The 12,959-nt window shown below is 37.1% G+C and overlaps 1 protein-coding gene across 1 annotated transcript; it reads left to right on the forward strand.

Moving 5' to 3' along the window:
* Positions 1 to 155: 155 nt before the first annotated feature.
* Positions 156 to 12,688, forward strand: LOC143037859 (RNA-binding region-containing protein 3-like). Its single transcript, XM_076206443.1, has 7 exons — positions 156 to 227; positions 447 to 618; positions 3,159 to 3,284; positions 6,121 to 6,258; positions 8,756 to 9,555; positions 12,027 to 12,180; positions 12,380 to 12,688. Exons 2-7 carry the CDS (start codon positions 485 to 487, stop codon positions 12,537 to 12,539), a joined length of 1,512 nt encoding a protein of 503 aa, XP_076062558.1. The 5' UTR covers positions 156 to 227; positions 447 to 484; the 3' UTR covers positions 12,540 to 12,688.
* Positions 12,689 to 12,959: the final 271 nt, after the last annotated feature.

Here is a 12,959-nt window from a genome sequence, read left to right on the forward strand (position 1 = left end):
ATATAATAACCGCAAACTGTTAAAAGAAATTTGACAGCCAGATAATTAAATTGCATTAGAAAATGAGAAAACTTAATTATATTAAAATAATCGACTCTGCATTTATATTCAAATGCATGTTCCTTCAATAGTATTTTGCAGTAGTGCCAACTGTTACAAAAGTAAACAAATATGAGTAAACATCGTATGTTTAGAACTGAGAAGTAGATGTCGAATCCATAAAAGCGGTATGTAGGAAGTATTATTTCACAGAAACAAAATTCAGCCTTCCGTAAATAGATATCCATATCTACTACATATGACACTGCATAATATGTAAATATATAAAGGAAGATAAACGCATATGTGCATTGTTACGCCAGAGACAAAACAAGTGTATCACTCGAACATGGGCTGCCCTACAGTGGGACATATAGTTCAACCGATAATTCCTGTCTTTTCCACAGATATATGATATTGCTCTTGCCTATAGCCGAGTACAAATATGTTATCCACACTAGAAGTTTGGCGTTTCCCAAAAGAGCTCAGTCGAGATGACAGGGAAGATATGCTCAAGCATTTTGGAGCTAATAAAGTCGTACACACTAAGAAAAGAAATCAGGATTCTGCCATTGCAAGGTTAGTATTGACAGACATACAGGCTTGTAACTCCAGTTCTTGGTTTTGTATGTCCTGATCTGTGTGCTGGATGTGGTGGACTTGTTATTTCAATTTGAGCCTCATTGACATTGTCATATCTAAATTCTTGATCCTTTCATAGAAAAAATACAACTTCTCAAAACTTTACAGACTGCATTGACTACTTTAGCAGGTATACTATTCTAAGCATCAACTAATCTTGCCAAAAGCATATTTCTTGTTTTCATATCCTTATCATCTTATGTCTAGTTGCGTGAATTGTTTCTTACACACACATTTACATTGTATACACTAATTAGTATTCTAAAAGTCTATCATATCAACATATATCTTTCTAAATGCCAATGCTGGTAAAGACAGTTTACTTTATTTTTCCTCACATAATATTCCTTTAGTAGTGGGATCAGCTGGGGGTGATTGTGAAGTTTTATCTCACCAGCTAGCACAACAATTTGTATATGTTTTGCATCTATATTACAACAAATCTAACAACTTTTACGTTTTTACTTTTTCCCACAAATTAATATTAGGGTATGGGGAAAAAATAATTCCCACAACCTTCCTGCTACTCACCAGTTTGTCTCACCTGCTGCACAGCAATTTGTATATTTTTAGCATCTGTACTATGATAAATCCATCAAATTTTACAAAGGATTACAAAGGTGGAGCATGCTGACAGGAGACCTTTTGGTCCATATCTAGGTCGGATGTGAAAAAAAATCATAATAATAATAAAATTATAAATAAAAACTATAATAATGTAAATGAAAAATAAAATACATAAATAAATGCATAGGTATAGTTAAATGATAAACAGGTAAATAGTAAATAATAATAAATTGACATTAAAGGATGATGAAGAAATAATTCCCACAACCTTACTGTTACATGCACGCTGAAGTGGTGGCATGACTGTCTAGTCATGGGTGTCCAAAGTGCAAGATATACATCTGTCCCTGCATGCTTTTGTTAGGTTAGAATAGGGAGAAAAACTTAAATTTCACAAAAAAATAGTGGGTGATGCAACAAAAATGGCACTTGGTTGGCATGTAATGGGAAGGTTGTGGGAATATTTTTTTTCTGCATCTCTTGATATTAATATGAGGGAGAAAAGTTGTTGGATTTGTCATAATATAGATGCACAAAATATACAAATTGCTGAACAAGCTGGTTAAATGAAACTTCACGAATTCCCTACTGGGTGGCTTGTCTCTGTTCATTTTTGATATCTATATCTTCCTTCAAATAGATGTACCCTAATTGATTTGTATATTTTTAGTGAGGTCATATCAAAGCTGTGTATTTACCTAATTGTAGTATACAGGAAAGATGCAGTAATCATTGGGTCCTATCTCCTATCATGTATAATGCCTTGAATGTAATCTTATCCAAATTCACAAATATCCCTTTGATATTTCCTACTATTTTATTATTCTTACCTGGTATGCTTACATAGTGGGCCTCCTGTCTCCCATATCAGTATAATTTATCCAACACCTGTATTAATTGTAATATTGTCAACATCGTCAGTAAAAACCATATTGTCTTAAGCCTTGTTTGGTTGAGGACAATATGGTTGTTATCAGCATTATGATCATACATAAGGATGTAAGATAGAAGGGAAAGAGATGGGTAATGGATAGGAGTGGAATGGGTGGGGGTGGGTGCATGCCCTGGCTAGCTACTTACCTTATAAGGGAAAAGAACCATTTGTTATCTAGATATATACCCTGCAAGATTGACAGAGAAGCTCCCCATTTTCAAAACCAGTTAACACCCTTACCTCTATGAGGAGTACAGTAAGTCCTCATTACACGGTACATATGGGTTCCTGAAAACCTTACAGCAAATTGGAATTACTGTATACCGAACCCATTATAACATGTAATAATAGGATATAGCAGACGTACCTTCTCCCTGCTCTTTCCTCTTCAAAATATCTAGCAGATACTGTATCTGTGAATTTTTCTTACCATAAATAGAATCGAGGGTAGTAATTACCAAATACCGTAACTGTGAATTTACTGGATAAAGAATTACTGTATAAGGAGGACTCACTGTACAACCCTGAGGGACTGACACTTAAGTCTGGACTGTACCCAAGATTTCTCTTTATTTATGTTAACTGTTTTTCTTACATTTTTTCTCACATGGAGAGCTGGCAACTGGCAGCTGCTCACCTCCCTCCATCATATCTTAAACTTTTCTTTTTTAATTATTGCAGTTGTTCCACCAATTTTGTCCAGATTTAATCTTTGAGTTTGGGCTGCCCAATTCTGACAGGCACATGCCTACTACTATGGATATTAGATGTGTACTATTAGTGTGGAATTTCATCAGATTATCGGAAATCTATGGATTTTTTGCATATCTCATTAGTTACCTTTTTCTCATGTTGATACTGTATTTTATAAAAGTATTTGTTATTGGTGATGAAATACAAATTGTTTACAAACACATGTTGTAATGACCATTTGTTCAGTTAAGTTTCAGCTGTGATATATATGTTTTTTTTTCAGCTTTGAGAACGAGTCAGCTTGTAGATACGCTCTGGAGCATTTGCACCAGCTGGAAGTTTTAGGCAAACGACTGGTTGCCGTATACCATGACTACATACTAAGCCCCCCAATCAAAGAACCACATAAGTATGTTGACATTCATGGTACATATCTCTGTATGATTTAGCGTGTCTGAATGTATTTTAGTTAGTCATGTAAAAGATAACATTTTTAGACTTTCTTGGCTGAAATTAATGGGTCAGCTATTACAAATTCTGTTTTTAATGGGATGAAATTCATGCTTAATATAGATTTTTTTATGCTAACATTGATTTTATATACTAACAAAATTAGAATTACACTTATGAATCATAGTATGCCATCATTCCTTTCCCACAGATTTCATGTATATCAGTTGTCCCAAAATAGAGTGCAGTTGCCTATCTTTTACTCTCCAATTTATCATGCATAGCCTCAAATTCATGTATATTTTCAACTTTGTCCGTATCCTGGAATCCCAATTATCATAATTAGATTTGAATTCATGCACTGTTCCACCTTGGGGTCTATCACCTTATAGGCTATTCCAAGTATTTATATATTTATATGGAAAATTGTATTTCTACAGATCCTTTTGACATGTAGTCTTTCTTAATTTGCTCTCATGACCTCAACCCTCCTATCCTAATCAAAAGATATCTTCCATCAATGCGGCTGATTTGGGTTACTCTTCGCTGTCTTCCTTCTGTGAAGTTGATTAGTTACTATTTGTCATTGTTATGAATGTCCATTTCATTGATTTTTCTGGATAGTATACGTCTAGGGACTTTGTCGTATGCCTTGTTTATGTCTTTGGCTCCCATAACCATTCCTTCTGGTAGGTTGTTTTTGCTGAATCCTTCTAGCATTTGTGAGATATTTGTGAGGAGTGTATTGGTGGAGTGGCCTTCTTTGAATCCATGTTGGCTAGGGGAGATAGGTAATTTTATTTTTATTCTTTTATTGGAGGCTAGTTGGCCGAGCGGGTTAAGGGATCATTACTTGTGGCGAAGGTCAAGATGATGGCGATTCAAACCCTGCTTGGGGCGAGTTGAACTATGGGCATGGTTCATTAGATTCTATGCTACAATCCTCTGTAAGGGGCACCATTCAAGCCTCCTGATAGGGGGGTTTGTGATGTTAAACCAAATCAATCAGTCATTCTTACTGATACTAATCTTTGTACCAGCCTGGGTATTGTGACTGATAGTGAAATTGGTCTGTATAAAGTTAGGTTTTCAATAGGTTTATTTGGTTTCTATAAAGGAATTATGGGGACCAATCACAGGTGGTCCTGTCAAAGATCTAACAGTGAAGATCAGCAAGAAAATAAACCTATTATAATCCATTGCTAGCATGGACTTTGAACAACAGAAAGAAATTCTTATAACCATCTTCAAAGCTGTTCAGAAGAGCCACTTTTGACTACACTTTCATAGCATGGTTCCCAACTATCAGCAAGGTGAACATAAACAACTTACAAACAATACAGAATAAAACACTAATTGCTATAACAGGATGCACAAAAACCAGCCCAATTAAACACCTGCACACTCAAACAAAAAGCCTCCCTATAGAACATTGCATGAAAATAATAGGTACACAGGTCTATGCTAGAACACTAAACTCCACCCTCCTATCTCATTACATCACACAGGCATCACCAACAGAACATAACAAAAAACACACCACCAGCATGCTACTCAAACATACAACTTTTCACAAATACTAAACAGTATATCCACACAAAAACATATTCAGACTTAGATTGCTAAACAAGATCTCTAAGACAGACCACCAAACTCATTACTCCACTAACAACCCACATACATCACCCCCACAGAAAATTCCCACCACTCAACTGAAATAAGAACTACACTGGCATCCTTGCATTAAGGACACCATCCATCATTGAAACAGCACTGTACCAACACAGGATAGGCTTGGCCACTATCAAACTGCCCTGAATGCAATATGCAATAATCACACAAAAGACAGAGCTCCTCATTGAGCAATACCCTATACTGACAACTTATAGATAGCAACACATTATTTCTTCCCCAAGTGACTTATGGGCCCACCTGGAGCCTGTTGTCAGCTACTTGTGAGCTATGGGTCTCCTGCAAGAGAAACCAGTGACAACATATTGACTGACAGACCTAGAAAGATTCTGACACTAAGACAACACAGACAACAGCTCAGCTTTCTTTCCAGAGTTCTGTGGGAGAGCCCAAGGATCATTGCCAACCATTGTAGGCCTGCATCTTTTCCATTTAGTGAAACTTGAGGCAATTATTAATTAATTAATCACTTAACAAGCTCTTCAAGATTGACCACTAAACTCAGTAATTCAGCAAACACCCCCTTACACAAGTCCCACAGAAAAATCCCTCCAAAGAGAAGCAAGAACCACATTAGCAGATTTGTGTTCAGGGCACCATCCAGCACTAAGATATTACTAAGACAGAATAGGCCTAGCTATAGAATCAAACTGGTACAAATGTAACCATTTCACAGAAGACACTGAATACATCACATTACAATGTCCCAGACAATAATACAATATTTTTTTCCTAGAATGACTTCTAGGCCAGACTGGTGGCTGTTGCTGGTTACCTAGGAGCCATGGGTCTTTAGCAAGAGACCTGGGCCAATGGATTGATTGACTCATATGATGAGAAGCTGTGTAAATTCTTTTGTAGCAAATGACTGACTGTTTTCTTCAGTTGAGGAACAGACTCCTCCTATATTAGAATTATCCAACTTATGCCATCATAATACCTGTACAATCTCACTTTATTGAATGGGATGATTAATCGTGTCATTTTGATGACTTCATCTGTATGTATGTTTGCATGTATATGTATGCATGAAATAAAGATGGTTTATAGACTAGATTTATATCTGATTTTTAATTCTCACTATTTTTATTCAAAATCAAAAGGAATAGAGAGAATTGGGAGGACAATGAGAAAAAGTTATCAACTGAAGAAAAACAGAAGAAGATTGAAGAGTATCTTCTGCATATCACCTCCACTTGTCCGGAGCTAGGCATTAAACAGCCGATGCCACCACATCTAAAGTAAGTTTAATATGTTTACACAGTATATACAAATTATTTCAGTAACTGTTTCCATTTCCTATATTATTACACTGCCTAACAATATGAAATAAAGCTTTGATAATGGTAATAACTCACCACAAAAGCACTAATAGAAAATTTGCACTCAGAAATCAAAGCCCTACCCATAGAGCAGCACTTGAAAGTGATCATGACATCTTCATAAACATTGTATTTACCTAGTTGTATTATACAGGAAGGGGAGCTACGCTCGTGGTGACCTGTCTTTGTATCTCGCAACATCTAGTTTGTTTTTATGTTCTTGTATGATGGTTGCACACTATTGTTTCATCCGATTTGTTCCAGACATCCATCATCATCAACTCCTATTCTAAATTTATCTCCAACATCAACTCTCCACTATGATTCTTACCTGGCACCCCAAATCTCTCTATTATTCCATCTATTGGCTCTTTACCTACTAGCATTAGTATTCCCCAACAGCACTACATTTACATTTCTATCAAAACTCAAAACACTCATTTCAATTCATCCAAAAACCTTCCCTTCCCTAAAAACCTTCCCTTCCCTCTCTGGTTTTTTCATTATGTACTCTCAGAAACCCAGATTTCCCATCCCAGAGATCTGGGTCAGTGGATTGATTGACTGATTGATACCTATTTCTATTCTACCCAGTATTTATGTGTCTCTTTTATTATATAATTCACCTTCATATTCACTCCTCCATTCCTTGCCACATGTAACTGCAAATACTTAGGCCTAACATTTAATTCTCATATGACTTCAGCCCACATATCATGGTCCTGACAAGGTAACTAATCTACTTAATCCATTGCAAGTAATGACTGGACAAAATAAAGAAACTCAGATAACTGTCTTTAAGCAATTCATAAGAACCATCCTTAACAACACCTCCACAGCACAGTTCCCAACAATCAGTAAGACAAACTAAAACAACATACAAATTTTACAGATTGGAGCACTGATAGTAATAACAGGATGCACCAAAACCACCCCAATTGGACACCCATGTACAGGAACCAAAATCCTCCCCATAGAACACTAAGGAGTACACTACAGCATTTAAAACAACCTACTATCTGTTCCATGTAAAACCTCCACACAAAAAGACATACATATTGAGATCACTAAATGAGCCCTTCATGACAGACCACCAAACTCAGTACTCTACCAACAACCCTTGGACATAAGCCCCACAGAAAAAACCCTCTTACATCTAGTAAGAACCACACTGGCACACTAGTGCTGAGGACACCATCCCACATTGAAACAATATCAACACAGATTAGGCCTGGCCACAAATTCAAACTGCCCCAGATGCAAGCACCACACAAAGTAGTTGAAGTTCATGCATTTTTTGTGACAGTTACTGACCTGGTAGGCCAACATTTTCATGGTACCTGGATGCTACAGGTCTTATGATAGATTTTAAGAGGAGCAGCAGGGAAATGTTTCTCCAAAATATCCATGTTGCAGGACCACTCTTTTCAGGTACCCATCATTGGTCCCTTGATGGGTGCTCACATTATTAGTTAAAAGATGACCATTTTACAGTGTAGGCCTACAATGTACTAGATTTGTTTATTTGCTAGAGTAGCAAAAGAGGTGTAGAAGGCAGAGGTGGATGGAGTGAACTTGAGAGGACAACTGAAGGTGAGATGTGTGGATGGGCTGAAAGGTACTTTAGGCAAGAGGGGAATGACTGTTGAACAAGGAAGGGAGAAGGCAGGGGATGGTGGTCAGTGGAGAATTGTTGTGTATGGATGATACTTTGATGCAGCTCTCACCATCTTCTCTATTTTCAGTATGAGGGGACAGAGAGGGGGGTCACCAATTAAGTGAAGTAGCCTTGCTGTGTATTTACTGTGTCTTGCTGCATTGCTTCTGACCCAAGGCTGTGGGCTGGAGGCAGGGATGGTCCTTCATTCGTGAGGAGCTAAGAAGGGAGGGTAACAAGGGTGGTGGATGGGAGTGGAATGGGTAGGAGTGGGTGTGTACCTATGGTTTGGCTACCTCCCTTATAAGGAGGAAGAAGCCCTTGGTGTATAGATAGATAATATGTTATATATGTTAACATTGGACACTCTTTTTTGACAAACACCAGACAGTTTTATTCAATGAGAGGTGAATCCGTGATTGAAGGTGAGTTTATGTAAGACTTATATGGGATACTCCTAAGCAGATTGAATTTACATGGTACTAGCCATAATATTATATATAAAATGTGTCACAATGTCAGAAGGGTTATTTTTGATTGATATGGTTTAATGTCACAAACTCCTCCCTATCGGAAGGCTAGGACGGTGCCCCTCATAGGGGGCTTTGTAGCATGGAATTTAATGAACCATGCCCTTGGTTCAACTTTGCCATTGGCAGGATTCAATCCGCCATCCCCTCGACCTTTGCCACAAGTAACGATGCCCTAACCCGCTCAGCCAGCGAGGGTTATTTACCTTTTTTATTTCTCTCATTGCAGGTATGTATACCCACCACCATCACCAACAATTCTAGCAAACATTGCCCATGCATTGGTTGCTGTTCCACGATTTTATACTCAAACTCTTCATCTCATGAATAAGATGAATCTTCCATGTCCCTTTGGTCCTCTGCTGCCTGTTCCACCAATATGCCGAGAAGCGATGAAGTTAACATCAACCCTGAAGGTTGAGCAGGAAGATGCACCAGGAAATGGACCCAGAACAGTGATTATTGAAGAAGACACAGACATTCCTGAGGAGGAAATGAGTGTATACGAAACTGAATCAGAATTAGAAAGTGATGAAGAGGAGAAAGCAAAAAAGAAGGACAGAGTCAAACCCCCATTGAAAAGAATAAGAAAACCAAAAGTCCAGGATAGTAAAAGACGAAAACTATCGATGCTGAAAAATATCGGTGTTTTGCAGAATGTCAAAGCCACGGGAGAATCCTTACCATTGTCATCTGTCTTCGAAAGGCCAGATAAGAGTGAAAAGAAAATTGAATTGAGAATAGAAAATACAACTTTACCTACAAAAAATCATAATACCACAGTTTTAACAGAGGAAGGATTTGGAAAAATGAAACCTGTAAAATTGGTGTCTGAAAACATAGTTGATGGCAGAACTGATGTGGAAAATGAGAAACAAGCTGATTCTCTAGATATGTTCGGAAGAATTGTGGCCTCAGAAGTTATGAGATGTAAAACAGATGCTAGAAATGAAATGGAAGAGGAGAGGGGCACATTAGAATCATTTATATCAGAGGAGGAGCTGGAAGCAAATCGTATCAAGCAGTCAGGTGAGGGATATTTTTTATGTCTACCTGAAAATAGAGATACCTACATATATGTATGTATCTCTATCAATAGAGATGTATTTGTTATTATGAAAAGTGTTACAGGGTGAATGGGGAGTTAGTAAAGAAAGGATAAACATAATGTGGAGGTAAAAGAGGTAATGAGGGCGATAGTGCCAGAAATAGTTGTTATAATGGATGGAAGGTTGCAGACTACATACATATACCAAAAGGCCATTTTCCCCATCAATGGGGCTGGTCAAGTTAAAGCCTTCACCCAACCTACAACCATCCAAAGAACCCAGTTGTTGTTCCTTCCATCTCAGCTCCACATGGATGAAAGATCATCTTTGGCCCTTGCCACACTTGCTTGAGTCGGAGGCAATGCAGCAAGACACAGCACCTCCATAACGAGGCCAAACAGTTGAAATTTATTAACCTCAACTGCTTCATTTCATGCCAAACCCTTCCTCATCAGTCAAGAAATATACAGAATAGACAAGAAGTACCACCATAGGGTCATGTCATTTCCTCATCCACTCATAACGATTCTCCATACACACCTGTTATTTGCTATTTCCCCTCCTTCTTTGACCAACATTCCTCTTATATCCAATGCCCCCTTCACCCCATCCATCCATCACATTCTTGATCAATTTCCATCCCTCCACTTCCACTTTCCAAATTCTATTTTTTATTCTTTCTTCACTCATTCTTTCCATTTGCCTAAACCATCTTAGTATTCCACAATCAGCTCCATGTGCCAGGTCTCTTTCCATCCCCACTTTCCTCCTTACCTTTGCATTTCTCATTCCATTTATCCATGCATCTCCCAACATACTTCATAAACACTTCATCCCAAATACTTCAGGCTCTTCCTTTCTGCCTCTATTTGCCAAATCTCTCCTCCATATAGTGCTGTAGGCTGTAGATGGTGGGTGGGAATGAAATGGATTGGAGTGGGTATATGTCTTTTGACTTGGTTACTTTCCTTATAAGGGGGAAAAAGCCCTTGGTAAATAGATGGCTAGATAGACATAACTAAGTCATAAAATGTATTCTAATGGTGTTATGGAAGATCTCTGGATGTATACTTTAGCTTAAACAATTGAAATATAGGGTCTTTTGGGTATTTACTTAATTGTAGTGTACAGGAAAGGAGCAACTCTTGTTGGGTCCCATCTCCTACCCTCCAGTTTATCATACCTAGCCTCAAATTCATATGCATTTCTAACTTGGTGTATATTCTTAATTTGTAATTATCATATTTGGATTTGAATTCATGTTCCAGCTTGGGCTATATCACTTAGATTATTTAATTTATTTAAGCATCTATATGGAGAACTATATTTCTTCACATTCAGTAGACATGTAGGCTTTAATTTGTGGTCTTTCTTAATTTGTGGAGGGGGGTTGGTTAGTACCTAAACCCTGTGAATAATGGGGGTCAACTTTACAAAGTACCAGAGCTGGGCATGTTACTGCTGGATAGGTAGTGCGTTACTGAAAAATAAATATGTATATATATATATATATATACATATACACATTGTATATATATATATATATATATATATATATATATATGCATATATATATACATATACATGATATATATGTATATAATACGCATTGACAGAAATGCACCCCAGATTTTTCAGTAATGCACTACCTATCCAGCAGTAATGCGCCCAGCTCTGCAGAGTACATCATCCTATACTGCCTCACACAAACTGTCATTAGACAAGAACACGATAATGTTTCACTGAGCTTGGGGTGGGAGAGCATCTATAGGTTATGGAAAACAAATTGAATAAGACCACATGTCTAAAAGATGTGAAGAAACATAGTTTTCTGTACAGATGCATAAGTTCTTGGAATAGCCTAGAAGATAATATACCCTGAGCTAGAACCATATTTGATTTAAAATAAGGCATGATAAGTTAAAAATAAATTATAGCACCCCACAAACATAGCTTCTTTCCTGTATGATACAGTTTGGTAAATACTATTATTGTGTCAATTTCATGACCAATGTCAAGCTAATTCAAACATGTCTGCTAAGACTAGTCACCCCTCCACTTCCACATCTCAGGCTGCTCTTGTATATGTTATTCTGTCACCAGGTTATTTTATTCATCTCTGTGACACCTTCTCAGTTATCCCCGTCCAAATTATAGATGGCATTTATCCTCTTATTCCAATAAATTTTTGGACACCTTTTTACTTGCAAAAGAGTTGGGAGAGTAGACAGAAGTTGTTGGTGTTTATCCATTCAGCACCAGTAAGATTATTATGGAAAAGGGAACAGATTTAACTTTTTTCATTAATTCTTACCCCTGTTATTCACATATCTGACATGGAAGCTAGCAGATAATGCATTTGATTGCACTGTAGTTTTTTTTTTTTTTTTCAATCAATAGAAGAATATTTCTGACTTCTGTAAATAAAATCTCAATTATTATCATCCTTAGATTGGGCCATCCTGCCAGTCTTCAAAAATTATACCTCAGGGGAGCCTAGTGCCAAATTGTATATTAAGAATTTGGCTAAAACAGTTGAAGAAGAAGATTTGAGACACATATACGGACGATACATATTTTGGTTCAGCGATGAAGAAGTTAAACAGTAAGTTCTTGGTTACTATTCCAGTTGTGCATCTATTAATACAGATTGCATGGAAATTATCTCTTATTTCAGAAATATCCTAAGCTTGTAGTAAAGGCTGTCATGTTTTATCTTTCTATTATACATGAGATATTAACGAGGGATGTGGGAAATCTAATTCTTTAACTGCTTTAAGAGAATGTTTATCATTTCCTTGCAGATTCACGATACAAGTGATGAAAGAGGGAAGAATGAAAGGCCAAGCATTTATCACCTTTCCATCAGAGCGACAAGCCAAACAAGCCTTGAAGGATACCAATGGTTATATTCTTAAAGACAGGCCTATGGTTGTCATGTATGGAAAAATCAAAACACTATGAACGATATTGAATTGAAAGGCTTGTTTACGTTGATCATTATTCATAAGGCATGTGTTATGTACAGACATTTTACTCATCATGAATGTTATGTTATCATAGCCACAAAATTACTTTTTTTTTTTAATCATTCACTTGTAATTAAAGTTTAGTCATTACTTTCGTGTTTTATCTCAGAACATTATTTATAACTCATTCTTTGACAATCTGGAGAGGGCAAGAGATAGATATTAGTGGAGAGTACTTGTAATTGGACGTGAAATTTGCACAGCCCAAACTGATTTATTCTTCTGTGCTCTGTAAACAAAATCTGTGGTCTTCTACCTACTGGTACTCTTGGGTTATGGCATTTTGGTATGAACAGGAGGGCTTGCAATGCAGAACAGGCTAGTCCACTAAAGTAAAGGGTAATATTTATTTTCA

Source organism: Oratosquilla oratoria, chromosome 23 (assembly GCF_046742065.1).
Source record: "Oratosquilla oratoria isolate Oo_2021 chromosome 23, ASM4674206v1, whole genome shotgun sequence".
Taxonomy (NCBI): Eukaryota; Metazoa; Arthropoda; class Malacostraca; order Stomatopoda; family Squillidae; genus Oratosquilla; species Oratosquilla oratoria.